At 50.3% G+C, this 14,334-nt stretch overlaps 3 protein-coding genes across 3 annotated transcripts; all 3 read right to left on the reverse strand.

Moving 5' to 3' along the window:
- Positions 1–1,682: 1,682 nt before the first annotated feature.
- LOC120906174 (transmembrane protein 41 homolog) lies at positions 1,683–7,356 on the reverse strand. The gene is made up of 4 exons (XM_040317662.1): positions 6,850–7,356; positions 4,110–4,684; positions 3,910–4,038; positions 1,683–3,709 (listed from the first exon to the last, which is right to left on the reverse strand). The coding sequence occupies exons 2-4, from the start codon at positions 4,403–4,405 to the stop codon at positions 3,202–3,204; spliced, it is 933 nt and encodes a 310-aa protein (XP_040173596.1). The 5' UTR covers positions 4,406–4,684; positions 6,850–7,356; the 3' UTR covers positions 1,683–3,201.
- Positions 7,357–9,198: 1,842 nt separating this feature from the next.
- On the reverse strand, positions 9,199–12,185 carry LOC120906495 (protein VAC14 homolog). Its single transcript, XM_040318223.1, has 6 exons — positions 11,951–12,185; positions 10,409–11,870; positions 10,208–10,326; positions 10,057–10,136; positions 9,803–9,968; positions 9,199–9,713 (listed from the first exon to the last, which is right to left on the reverse strand). The coding sequence occupies exons 1-6, from the start codon at positions 12,046–12,048 to the stop codon at positions 9,587–9,589; spliced, it is 2,052 nt and encodes a 683-aa protein (XP_040174157.1). The 5' UTR covers positions 12,049–12,185; the 3' UTR covers positions 9,199–9,586.
- A 608-nt stretch (positions 12,186–12,793) lies between these two features.
- Positions 12,794–14,307, reverse strand: LOC120905927 (vacuolar-sorting protein SNF8). The gene is made up of 3 exons (XM_040317275.1): positions 13,859–14,307; positions 13,508–13,784; positions 12,794–13,426 (listed from the first exon to the last, which is right to left on the reverse strand). Exons 1-3 carry the CDS (start codon positions 14,196–14,198, stop codon positions 13,291–13,293), a joined length of 753 nt encoding a protein of 250 aa, XP_040173209.1. The 5' UTR covers positions 14,199–14,307; the 3' UTR covers positions 12,794–13,290.
- Between the last annotated feature and the right edge of the window lie 27 nt (positions 14,308–14,334).

Genomic DNA, 14,334 nt, shown 5'->3' on the forward strand with positions numbered 1-14,334 from the left:
TGTGTGGACAGACGACGAGGTGCTCATCTCAACTCATCTCATCTCTGGATGAGATTGCCAGCCCCATCAAGCAGCTTAAGCGCAATAAGTCTGCAGGCAGTGATGGACTGGCGGCCGCGGTCTTCAAGATGGGGCCGGAGAGGCTTACCGCCGAAATTCATCAGCTGATCGTGAAAATCTGGAAGCAGGAAGATCTACCGCAGGAGTGGAAGCTGGGTGTCATTCACTCAGTCTACAAAAAGGGCGACAGGCTGGATTGCTGGAACTTTCTCGCCTTCGCAGTCCTCAATGTTGCCTACAAGATCCTGTCTCAGATCTTGTTCTGCAGACTTGCGCCCCTTGCTACAAATTTCGTCATCAGTTACCAACCGGGGTTTGTTGGAGGCAAATAAACCGGAATGAGATAAGAAACTACGGCTGTTAGAGGCCTTACACGGGGTACAGTGCAATGTGACATCAATGTGATCTTGATGTCGGAATCGTTCAAATCTCACAAGAATTGGATTGAGAATCAGTGTGACGAAGACGAAGTATCTGCTTGCCGGTGACTCAGATCATCTGTGAAGCAGTGTATTAGTTGACGGCGACAATCTCGAGATAATAAAGGAGTTCTACTATCTCGGCAGGTCGTTACTTCCGACAACGACATCAGCAGCGAAATCCGGAGGCGCATTGTGGAGAGGAATCGTGCATACTAAGGGCTTCATCGTCTACGCAGATCCAGAAGACTTCGAAAGTAGTGATGGGAAAAATAAAGTTTTCGTCCAAATCGATTCCGGCTAGCCCCGAAGTTTTCTGGAATAGATTGCAGATAGTCTGGAAGTCTGGAATCAGTTTATGGAATCGATTCCGGAATCGCCTCAGGAATCAGAATCGGTTTCGGAATCGGAGTCAGGCATCTCCATAAGAATAGGTGTATGGGTCCAATATTGATAGCCGCAAAGAATCAAAATTTCCTTGTAAACGATCAGTTCTTATGGAGATTCCTGAATTTCTTTTCGCTTCTGAATTTCTATTTCTAATTCTTTTTCAATTCAAGAACTGATTCCCATTCCGAAGCTAATTCCAATTCTGGAGTCAATTCTGATTCAGTTTCCAGAGCATTGCCGCGATTGCCAGGTCGATTCCAATACTGGAGCCGATTCCGAAGTCGGGGTCGGGTTCGGAGTCGACTCGAAATTCGGCTCCGAAATTGGAATCGATTAAAGCATCGGTAGGTCCTATTCCGAGCTCCCACTACTATTCAGGATCGCACGAAATTTTAGATATATCGCCTCTATGGCGATGATCCTCTATGGAGACGAACGTTGGACCATTCGGATGAGCGACGCGTCCAGACTATCCTTGGCGGTGTGTTCGAGCAAGGAACGTGGAGGAGAAGGATGAACCACGAGCTTGCTGAGCTGTACGGCGAACTGGGCATCCTGATGGAGGCGAAGGCTGACAAGATACGATGGCTGGGACATGTTATGATGATGCCGGACTCATGCCCCACCAAGAAGGTTACAGCGACCCTCAGTACGGCACGAGGTGCAGGAGAGCACATCGAACTCGTTGGTTCCATCCGCTGAAGCAAGAGGTGTATACATGCATGGGAGGCTGCAGCTAGGGACCGAGCATCGTGGAGAATGATCTTGATCAGGTCAACTAGAGATAGAGAGAGAGAGACTACACCAAGGCGGTTGGTTTTTAGCGTTCTCTGCCTGCTTGGTCCGGGGTTACTCATTTATTGCGCCGATCGCGTACATTTTACAGGGAAAAGCAATACCACACATAATACCTTTGAAATATATCCTTCGATGCTCGCTAGGCATAATTTGCCTGGTTTGCGTCGAAATGATGCGCAATTTGCAAGCGTGTTGCTATTTTTTCTTCTTTTTGTTGCTGCAATAAATTATCATTTTCTCGCCTTCCCAGTCCCGGATGCGTTTGCCTATCGCTGATGACTACGAAAGCTTCCCCAATAGACGTGTGCACGCTTTCTTCCTTTCTACTAGCTCTATCCCTCTTTCCACACAAACACACACACACACTGACTATGCACTTATGCAGCTCCAATTTATCTTACTCTGATGCACTTGATTTGATGCAAAATTAGCTATTTTGTTGGCGTATTGTTTTTTTTTCGCGCAACTCATTCTACACAAAACGCGTACCGTACTACGAAAATAAAACCATTCCCTTTTCCTTGCATTGCGTGCGTACCATTATAACCCTTTTTGACGCATCTTAACCATAATCCCTATCTTTCTTACCCACGCTAACATTCGCGCTCAATACACAATTCTTCATCTTTAGGACAAGTGCTCGCGCGCGCGTGTGTGTGTGTGTCGCCTTTTCGCCCATTTTTTATCTTTAGGATAATGCTTACATCACAATATAAAACAAATCAAAACTACACATACACACAAAACACATACAAACGTACCTACACGCACACTCTGATAAATCAGTTACACGATTTCGGGAGTTGGTTTGTTGGGACAAATAGTTTTAGTTGCAGTACGATCGTATTCGGTTCATTTTGTTTACCCTTTTTACAAACAATTTTAAATAACACTAATAATTTAACACGCTTCGAGACTGATGATGGCCTTTTTTCCGTTTTCTTCTGCGTGTGGTTTGTAACCCTATTGCTGTCTGGCCGGTGTAAAAAAAAAAACATTTAAAAAAACAAACCCAAAAAGTGTCTTGAGGGAGATGGGCCTTAAGGTTTGCTCGCCCAGTGGCAAACAAGACTACTGCCTTGCCAAATGGCTAAGCGCTTTTCGTTTGGTTTGTATGTTTTTTTTATGTAGCTGTGTCTAACTCTTCTAACTACTTTCCTACTCGTCCGTACAGCCGCGCACTGTCTACTGTTTCGCTGTTTTTTGCGTGTTCCTCCATATCGATGATCCTCTCTTCCCGAGCTCCTTTCCCGGATCAAGAAGATCGGTGTGCGATGTAACTTGCGAAAGTGTTGTTGTTTTGTTTCTTCTTCCTTGTCCTCCCTAATTACCTTAATAGGAATATTCATCTCAGTTGCGCTCTTACGTCTAACTTATTTCCTTTTGGGTGTGTGTGTGTTTCCCTCCTCTCGCTTGCTTGATTTACTCTTTGGCTAGATTATTTAAGCTATCGGCTAAATTATTCGCGCTTTCGCACACACCCAGACGACACATCGGGCAAGAGTTTAGTATGTATGCGTGTGTGTGTGCCGATTTAGTCGATCTTGGCCTTAAAGTAGCGCTTGAAGATCACTGGCACGAGCGCGACGACGGAGAAGGCGGCCAGCATCGCGATCGAGCCCCAGCTGAACGCGTCGCTCGAGCTGGTCATCTTGTACAGCGTCTTGCCCGCCTGGATCGCGATGAACGAGGGCGGCGCGACGCCGAGGAAGGTGCCGAGCGCGAACGGGTAGAGCGGTACGCCGATGACCGGCGCGACTAGGTTGATGAACCAGTTCGGCAGGAACGGCGTCATGCGCAGGAACAGCATGTAGCTGAGCAGATCGTCCCGGTGCCGGTCGACCTGCTTCGCCCAGTGGTGGGCCCGCTCGGGAAAGTAGTACTTGACCAGCCGGCGGCCCACCAGCTGCGAGAGCAGGTAGCACAGCGTGGCGCCCAGCGCGGAACAGAAGCAGACGAGCGTGAGGGCGACCGGGAAGCTGTACAGGAAGCCGCTCAGTATCGAGAGGAACAGCGAACCGGGAATGGCAAACGTTTGCAGACTGCGTAGGCATAGGAAGCGAGCGAGAGAGGGAGATAGAGAGAGAAAGAAAGAAAGAGAGAGATAGAGAAAGAAATTGAGATTAGAATTAAAAATGCAATAAAAGTAGACAAACAGCCACAGAAGCCAGGCGCAGACAAGCGTGTGCATCGCAAAGCGCAACTTGCGGTGGAAGGTGCAAAGGGTTGCCGGCATACTTACAATATGTACACCAGTATGATGCCGAACATCACCTCCAGATTGTACAGGTCTTTGTAGCGGTCGAGCACCCGGCCGAGCTGCTTCGCGTCCTCGATATCGAACGGCACCTTCAGATATTGCTTTTCCGACCTGCGAACGAGCACGTGCACGTGGTTAGCACTGTGGATGGGGAAACCCGGGAAGGGGGGAGGGACACTTACTCTTCCAGCTGGGGAAACATCGCGTACACGTACACCATCGCGAACAGGCTGGTGAAGAAGATGGCCGCGAGAATGATGAGCGATTGCCGGGCGGACCGATCCTCGTCCGCCGGCGGCGACGATGCCTTGCTGTGCTGCTGGGGCTGGGGCGCCCCACCGTTGGCCGCCTTCGCGGACCCGTTCATCGTGGCGGATGGGCGCTGCTGCACCAGCTTCTGCTCGTGATGGTGGTGGTGATGGTGGTTGTTGTTGTTGCTGCTGCCGTACAGTGCCGTCCCGTTCGCATCCGGTGCCATTGCTGCCCCTCGGTATCGACCTTTTTGGGATGTCGTCCCTCTGTTTGCTTTGTTTTTCCTCTACTGACGCGACCAGTGGAGCATCTGCTGAATCGTCGCTGTCTGGCTGCGTATCTGCGCCGTACGCGGCTCGCGCTTGATGATGGATGAATAAAGCCCGTCCGGCTGGTGCACGACACTATCACACCCAAGCGCAGATACGGTACGGTCCAATCGTACGATATGTGTGCAGCAGCAACCGCAGCCGCGTGTGTGTGTGTGCCGATGATTAATATATACCTACAAAGAAAGAACGTGAGTAGAAGGGTAGACACATGTGGGACGCGGGCGGGCTTGGGAGATGACGATGGCGAGAAATGAATGTACATCTACCGGAAGCGAACACTAACAATGTCACACAACCGTAACAGAAAGTGCCAGTCCGACGTGTGTATGGTAGCGAGCCGAGCAGCGCCTACCGCAATGCGACACGTGGTTTGGCCGGCTGAATAAATAGAAAATACGAACGATTCTGGGGAGGGTTGTCAAGCCGCACATTTGGGGGAGGTGTTCTATTCACGCTATTTATACATCGCGAGCGAATTTAAATATGAAATTCCTATGCGCCTTGGTACACAACGCAACTAGAGGCGCACCTTCCCGGCGCGGTGTCTTTCTCACGGTGTCTAAATAAATCAATTAGAAATTGACACACATATAAACACAGGAAGCAGATAAGTAACCCTCGTCTGTTTCGTTATCAACCGTAAAATAGGTCATAAAGGCAAGCCGCATCTCGCTCAACCTCGCCATGCATGGATGAGCGACTTGCTCAAGAATATTTATGCAGGGTTTGCCAGGTGTGTGTTACAGTACATTTGAAAAAGCAGGGTTTTTTTGTGCGTGTGCAAGCGAACGAGATCCGAATGAAACATTTTAAAGCCACTGAACTGATCCGGACCGATCTAGACTCTTTCGGAGTCGAATTCAGCTATGATCCAGAGTCGGACTTGGATATTTTGCGCACCGGAGTCGGAGTTGATCAACGACTCCACGCCGGATTATCCTTCACTACGCCCCAAGCGAAGAGCTGTGGCACAATTCAAACGAAGGGAGAACATGTCAGTGAACGGTTCAAGGGAATTCCCCCACACAGCTTTTTTTTTGTTCCTGTACGCTATTTACAATTCCAGTTCGTGCTTTCGCGTTGCCATTTTACCCAAAGGCGTACAGTTTGCGCAAAAAAAACGCAATTGCGCGGCCAGAACAGGGTAGGGATTGTGGCACACGTTGCCGAAGGCAAACGAAAAAGAACCGGGGGCAGTAGAACGGATTTGGAATGTAATGAAAGTGAAACTCCCTTTCGCCCGCGAAAAGCAACCAAAGCAACACCACCACGCAGCTTTTCCTTTTGGGCGGGTGGTGGATGTTTTGTTTTGTTTCGTTTTTTTTCTTCTGCTGTTGCAATCGCATGCTTCTTTCCGCGTGTTTCTTATTGCGCGTTTGCGAGCCGCGCTCGTTCTCTAGCCAGCTGATGGGTGGATTATGCCCCTGCTGATCGGCGCATGCTGATCATACGATTCTTTGCGTGTGTATGTGTGTGTGTGTGTGTGAACCGATGGAAATGGAAGGGGCATTGGGTGCTGCGCTTGTTTTGTCTCGCCGTGGGGTTTCCTTTGAGCTTAGCGTTTCACTTCCTTATCATCATCGCCATCCCCATAGTGTCACCGGAACGACTCAAGTCGGGTGCGTGCAGAGGGGGGGGGCCTCCGCCACCCCTTCACAACAAAGACGTATCGCCTGATGTTTTGCTGCCTTGTTATCCACCGTTGCGCAGGCTTATTTTTATCTCGCTTTCGCACTCGCCAGCGCCCCACCGCTGATGCGTGGTGGTCCGACCTTGTGTCGTAATTATCCCCCCACCTCCCACCTACTAACACTACACTACTACGCGCGCGCCCGTTACTGTTTAACTCGAATGTTGTTTTTTTTACTCTTCTCTCTGCTGTTGCTGTATGGCGTGTTGTTTAAGCGCGCCGTTGTGGGCTGAGGGCGACGAAGGTGGGCTGACTGTTACGTACTCCCAAATGGCTCAAGGCTCTTTGCAGCAGTCGCACCGTTTCTCGCGTGAAACGAGTTTGCCGCAGCAGCGGTCGCTTCGCCGCCGAAGACAATGGCAAACCACCCCACACTGGAAGGTGGTGGAACATTTTGTCTTTTTCTTTTTGTACGTGCTCGCGCGCTCTACGGAGCCGTTGTCCTTGCACGGTCCAAATAAAGCCACCCGCTGCTCGTCCGCCAGGGGAATGGCGTGCACCATTCTTCCTTCCGGTTTTGCATAGAAAATCCTTTTCCAGGGGCGAGTAAACACACACACACGCACACGCACAGATGGACACGTTTTCGGCAGGGATCGATAGTGATAGTTGGCTGCAAATGGACATTGTTGTGTAAAATCGTCATACCTTTCGGGCCTGGCGCTGGTTGTATTGGCCGTGCAGCTCTCCTTCCCGAGCTGGTGCTGCCGCTGTTTGCAGACGCGTTGTTGGTCACGCGTTCCGGAATGGGGCAGAACACGACACGATTTTTCGGCTTGTTTGGTACGCTGCGCTGCCCTGCCGAGAAGGGACGATGCGTGTGCGCGCGCGTACGTTTTCGCTGTTGATAGTTGGCTGCCGCGGCCAGGCAGAAAGGAAGGATAAACTGCAGCGCACCGCCAGCGAACTGCCACCACCACTTGCGGGCTGATTGGAGAGAGAGAGGGAGCGATTGTTCTATGCCACCGCGGTGGTGATAAAGGGAACGATAAACGTTCTTTTTTACCCTCCGCAAACACACACACTACACACAACACGCGGAGAAAATTTTCAGCAAAGGCTGGGTGTACAAAATATATAGAAATTGCGGGGAAACAAAATGCACCAAGGGAACGGCAGACGGCTCGACCGAACGATGGCACACGAATGAAGCCGTGGCCAGATGCGGCCACCGCACGACACTGACAGCGGTTTGACAGCTGCTCGCCAGCTGCTCGACTGCTCGAAGGGGTTTAAATTTAAAAGTCCTTTTCTTGGCCCTTCGAGCCGTTGAATGGTGTTGATTCTAGCGAGTTGTTGTTAATTTTGTTTGAACGCTTTTATTTTTATTTTATCTCCTGACGGAGGAGTGGGAGGTGATCGAAAGGTGGAAGTGCTACTTCGAAGGACATCTAAATGGAACAAAGGCAGGAGAGGCTGGCGCATGTGGCAGAACAAGGCAACTACGACAGCATTGCTGCAGACGACGAGGTGCTCATCTCATCTCATCGCTGGATGAGATTGACCACGCCATCAAGCAGCTTAAGAGCAATAAGTCTGCTGGCAGTGGCGGCCGAGCTCTTCAAGATAGGGCCGGAGAGGCTTACCGTCGAAATGCATAAGTTGATCGTGAAAATCTGGGAGCAGGAGCAACTACCCGAGGAGTGGAAGCTGGGTGTCATTCACTCAGTCTACAAAAAGGGCGACAAGCTGGAATACCCGAAATTTCAAATCACAGTCCTCAATGCCTGCTACAAGAACCTGTCCCAGATCTTGTTCTGCAGACGCCCCTTGCTACAAATTTTGTCAAAGTTACCAAGCTGGGTTTGTTGGAGGCAAATCCATCACTGACCAAATGTCTACTCTTTGGCTGATCCTCCAGAAGTGACGAGAGCGCTAGATCCCAACGCACCACCTGCTCATCGACTTCAAGACGGACTACGACATTATAGACCGGAATGAGCTAAGCAGCATCATGTAGCTGAACCACTTCCCTGGGAAGTTGATCTGGCTGTTAGAGGCTACCATGGGTGCAATGCAAGGTAAGAGTATCGAACTTCGCCGTCAGAACCGTTCGATTTTCACATGGGTCTGTGGCACTGGTGACGGACTCTTTAGTCTGCTCTTCTAAATTGCCCTGGAAGGTGTCATTCGAAGCACGCAGCTAGACAACGAAACCCGTGGCACGATCCTCTACCGGCCTTTCCAATTTCTTGGCCTCGCGGATGACATCGACATCACCGGCAGGACAACAGCGAAAGTGTGAGGCGTACACCTTCTGCTATTTCGGCGTGGTCGTTACTTCGCACAACGACATCAGCAGCGACATCCGGAGACGCATTGTGCAGGAGAATCGTGCATACCATGGGCTTCACCGACTGCTGAGATCCAGAAGACTTCGAGTCCGCACGCAATCTGAGATATATCGCACATTGCTTCGCCCGGTGGTCCTCTATGGACACGAGTCTTGGACCATTCGAGCGGAGGATGTACACGATCTGGGTGTGTTTGAGCGAGCCATCCTCCGGACCATCTTTGACGGTGTGTTCGAGCATGAAGTTTGAAGAAGAAGGATGTACCACGAGGATGTACCTTCCATTACTACTGTCGTAACTGGGATTCAACATAGAAATGCTCCATTCTTGCTCTCAGTGGAAGGAATGTAGAGCTACGTACTGCCAGGAAATGGAGTCCGGTTGATCATTTTTTAAGTTGCCATTTTACAGGATTAATTAAAAAAATTAACTTTACTATTACAGGTAACCGGCTACATGGTTAGACGAATCGATTTTGATTGCTTATTTCTCTGATTCTGAGAATTCGATTGACTTGAAATGTTGAATGTGTGTGTAATGAGGCTAGTTTTTAAGATGTAATTTAAAAAATTAATAAACTAATAAAGTATTTTTGATGCATTTTCAAATGACGGATTTTAAATAAATCGCAAATAACGAATGTCTATGTAGTTATGGTACCATCTGCTGCGTTCCTCCTAAGAGTATTAAAAAGGCAAGAGTCTATACATTTGGCAATGCATGTGCCTTTTTGTTTACTGTATATTTTGTTCATAAGCTATCATATGCGATAGTCGTGATTATTAACCCCCGTTGACAGCAGTGTACATGGAATGTAGAATATTAAATCGAAAACACGGATCGGCTTCTTTATTGTTGCCTGTTTTCATTTACGCACAGCACGAACCACTCGTCGTCGGCACAACGCATCGATCGGGAGACTGATTGGAGATGACTTTAAAATTTTCCACCAAGGGGGGCGCGAAAGGGAACTTATATCGAACGGTAGGCTGATTTTTGGCTTACAATGTAGAACAAATTATCGATTGATCCGTTCCAAGCGTCCACAGGGAGGATGGGAAGAGGAGGGGGTAGTAGAGTAGGGGAATGGTTTAAAATTGATTTTTCTTTCGCTTTTCGACGCGCTTCTGATGATGCAGATCTTGCACGTACTTGAAGTAGGTGAACAGCTCGTCAAACTTGATGTTGCACTGGCTTTCGTTGGTAGACTTGGAGCTGCTGCATGGTGCGAAGGAAAAGGCAAAGGAGTACAGTCGTGAGTAAAGTGGCGCATTTCATTTATATTGCTAACTAAAAGAACTACTTACATCTTGTTCGGTTGGCTCCAGTAGTTAGGCACACACTTCAACCGATTGTTCAGCAGATGGAACGCTTCGGTCTGGGGCAGCAGCATCAGTATACCGTACAGTGCACGGGAGAGATGCTGTGCGTCGGCGTTATCGTTCGAGTGCGATATCAACGCGAGCCGTAATGCTACAGAGGGGAAGATGGAAAGATGGGAAAAGCATTACTATACAAAAGAAATGACAGGAACAACAGGTTTTCCCACAAAGAGCCTTACACGCAAAGATAGGAGATTCAATCAGCTGCACCATCTTGTCAATTTCCACCAGAAAGTCGACCGTTATTTCGATATCGGCACTAGAAGTAGAAAGAGATGGTGCATTGCAGGCGTTGTTGGCGATCGTATAGATAGGGGACTGGGGACTTACAATAGCGTTACTATCTCGGACACGTGCTGATAGCATTGCGCCAGCAGGCAGAGCGAAAGCGTCGAGACGGGACAATGCGCCCAGCATTTGTAAAGGCACTCGAACAGTGAGGCAGATTTCTGTAGAAACAAAAAGAAAAAGAAAAAGAAATGTATAAGCACTCTCCTTTCACCAGGCCGGCACCAAATCGAGCCGCCTCACCTCGTTCCGGATGTCGTGCAGCATGTTGCGCAGATCGAACAGGTCCGAGGTCGTCAGCAGGATCATGTTGAGCGTCCGCACCATGGTGGAGGCAATCTTCAGGTTGATGCGCTCCTCGAGCAAAATCTCCGCGAACGTCCGGTAGATGTACTCCGCGTTCAGCAGCCGGCACAGCTGCCGTATGATGAGCGTGCCCCGCTTCTCCAGGAACGTGTTGTTCTCGCTGAACAGGTTGAGCAGCTCGACCAGAAACTGCCGGTACTGCGTCTGGTCGAAGTCGTTCCCCTTGACCGTGGCCGAGTTGACGATCTCCGCCAGCACAACGATCGCCTGCAGCACCACCTCGTCCGAGCTGTCCGACAGGCAGTCGCGCAGCAGCACCGGGAACAGCTTGTTCGCGTGCTCCGACATCTCGTCGTGCACCTCGGTGAACAGATGGTGCACCCACTTGAGCACCGCTATCTTGGTCGGCACCGGGCTGTGCACCAGGTACTGGCGCAGCACCTCCATCACCGAGTTGAGGTCGAGGTAGCTGAGATTCTTCTGCTTGTCCTCGCCGCTCGAGATCAGCTCGAGCAGGTGCAGGTTGACCGCGTTCGCGCAGTCCTTGATGTTCTTCTTCGCGTCGCTCTCGAACGCCAGACAGGGCAGGATGGCGGTGAAGATGCCGCTCGCGAAGCACAGTATCTCGCCCCCGGACAGCTGCACGAACTCCTTGATCCAGGTGATGGCGTAAAACTGGATCAGCGGATTGCTCGACTGGGCCTGCACGATCAGCACGTTCGTCATCGTCGGGATGTCGGCCGCGCTCGGGTCCAGCTTGATGATCTTCAGGAACTGCGCGAGCAGCGACTCGCACATGCGCTGGATTTCCGGCAGCGGATCCTCCAGTATCTGGAACAGGCCGTGCAGTATCTCCGGCAGAAAGACGACCATGTTGATCTCCGGCACCGCATTCAGCACCGAGATCCACGAGATGATGAACTGGCGCGCGAACGAACTCTTCACCATGATGCGCTCCCGCACGAGCGGTATGAACGCGTCCAGGTCGAACGTCTGCGACGACTCGATCACGATGTCCTTCAGCAGCCGGTCCAGTATCTCGCTGCCGTTCTTGATCGTCTGGTCCGGATCGGTCACCAGCCGGCTGAGCGCATTGAAGACGCTCGGGAAGAAGGGCAGCACGGCGCCGCGCGCCACCTTCACCACGTTGTAGAGCGACTCGCTCGCGAAAAAGCGCACCCGGTTGTCGTTGTCGATCAGGCAGTTCATGATCGGGTTGACGATGTCCTCGATGAACTTTTCCGTGTCCTTGCCGAGCGCGATGCTGGTGGCGGCCAGCGCGATCAGCCCGCCCTTCTTCTTGTTCGCGTCGTTCGACCGCACAAAGTCCCGGCTCAGCACGTCGATGATGCGCTTTATCTGCGTAATGTTCTTTTTCATCTTGAAATCGGTCACCATCCTGCAACAGGACAGAGCCAGAGCTAGTGGTCGGGCCAACAACACAAAAAAAGAAACTCCCCACCGCTGCACTGTACTTACTTTTCGATCTCGAGGGCGGCCACCTTGCGCTTGTCGTACGTTTTGTCGCTGAGCGCCTTAACGCACGCCTCGCTGATCGGTGCAAAGGCATTTTCCATCTTGTCCTCTGCCTCCAGAAAGTGACTAATCGAACGGCTCTTATCTGCTGCGGTGCTGGTGCGAATATGGGGCGGTTTGTTTATGCCTTCCCTCCCACCCAATGCAGCGCACAACAGACCACTGACGCAGCGGCGAGCAGCGCGAATGACAGCACTGACAGCGGCTTTGTTTACATCCACTGTGAATGTGAATTTGAGCGAACGCGCGTTGTGGGTGTAGAAACGTACAGGGTGGTTCGGAAAGGAAAACATTTCAGTTTAATGAAAGTTATATTTTGTGCGAATAGTTCATCTGCTCCTTTCTTCATTGCCTTGTAAAAGCTGTATTTGTTTGAATGGCACTTCAAAGGTAATCGATACACAAAATTAAAAAATAGTGGTGCGAGCTCGGAATCGGACCAACCCGATACCTTAATCGGAATCAATTCCAGAGCCGATTCTGCAGCAAATTCAGCAGTTGACTCCGCAGCCGATTCCGGACTCCAGAAATGGATTTAGCTCCGGAATGAGAATCAGTTCTTAAATTGAAATAAGAAGTTTCAGAAGCGAAATTAGTCCGGGAATCTCCATGAGAATGGATAGTTTACAAGTCAATTTTGATTCTTTGCGGCTATCAATACGTACCATCATTGGACCCAAACGCATATTCTTATGGATATTTTGAAACTGATTCCAATTCCGGAACCGATTCCAAAGCCAATACCGGAGTCGATTCCGGAATACAGATGGAAGAACACGAGCTTCGTCAGATTTTGAATGCTCTGTATTGAAACATTAATAGCATTAAGATTGTATTTCATCATCGTATTGCATTCAAACAAAATCAGCTTTCTTATTTCGCTCATTAATACTTTGACTACTACCCTGTATCACTTTGAGTATCAGAAACAAAGCTGGAGATGAATTAAGGCTCAGACACTCGATGAAGGTCAGTCCTACAATGAATTCGGAACCGATTTCAGCTTCAGAATAGATTTGGCTCTGCAACATGACAAAGAGTAGAAGGCATGGACAAGCTAGCAGTAGTTTCGGTTAGCTTCCAACGCTTTCCGTTAGTGTGGTATCTGCTTCAAGTAGGAGAATCTCTGACAAATACTGCAATAAAGCATAAATTGTAGCCCTAGGTTTGATCAATATAATCTATTATGGTTACTGATGGCAACGCACCGGCACCTAGTTTTGAATTAACCTATACAAAAATTAATCACCCTTTTGCGTATAGACATTACGGCTCCTACCGCCTCAAACTTTGGCCGTTAGGCGTCCCGGGAACAGACTCGGGAACCAGTACGACTTCTCCTCCCCTTGCGTATCGATCCATGCCATCCCTTCACCGAGCATTTTCTCCACCGCCTGTTCCGCACGCGCCTGCGTCCATCTGGAAGGAAGAATGGGGCAGTGTGTTAAAAAACAAACCAAAACGTCACTACAGCTACCTCTTGCCGAACCAACACCCTACCCAAGATCGCTCATGAGCGAGGCGACCGTCACGAACCCTTGCCCCTGGTTCGTGGCCGCACTCAGCACCGTCGTCTCCTGTAGGCTGAGCTCGCCCGGGATGGACTGCACCATGTGCCGGTTCTTCCCGACCGAGTACACGGTGAAGCCGTTGCCGAATATTTTCAGCTTCTTCGTCGCCATCAGAATGTCTTCGGTCGTGATTTCCTGGTGAGTTTGGCTCTTGCCGCGGGCCGCCACCAGCCGATTGCGCAGCTCGTCCAGATCCATCAGGCCACCTGTGCGGGAGGCGATGAAACACGGCATTTAAAATGTGCATCGCGCCATTGCCAGCGCACACTGCTGGCCTTACCTGTTATGTGGTTGTGGGCCAGACAGACCTCCACCACCTGTACGCTCAGCTCGTAGAAGAAATCGCCCATCCCGAGCACGCTCCAGAAGCCTTTGGCCGACGCGAGCGGATCCACCCCGATCGCGGCACACATCTCCTGGAACTGGCGCCGGAACTGGGGGTTCTTCTTGATCTCGCTCCGGTGCTTGGACGCGAACTCTTCCAGGTTCTCCTTCAGCGCTTCCATCTGCTTCACCATCTGCTCGAACTGGGACTCCTGCAGCTCGGTACCCTTGTCCTTGTACTTCTCCGCCTCGAGGCGCTGCTTCTGGATCGCACCAACGCCGGCCCGTCGTCGCATTTCTTGCACCTTCTTCTTTGCACCAAATATTACAAAATTTCAGTCACTACGGTGGGCAGCGCACGGTTTGTTTACGAAGCAAGCGGCAAGCGAACGGAATGCCAGCAGCTGATTTTGACAAGTTGCGTTTGCGTTT

This window comes from Anopheles arabiensis, chromosome X (genome assembly GCF_016920715.1).
Source record: "Anopheles arabiensis isolate DONGOLA chromosome X, AaraD3, whole genome shotgun sequence".
NCBI classification, from domain to species: Eukaryota; Metazoa; Arthropoda; class Insecta; order Diptera; family Culicidae; genus Anopheles; species Anopheles arabiensis.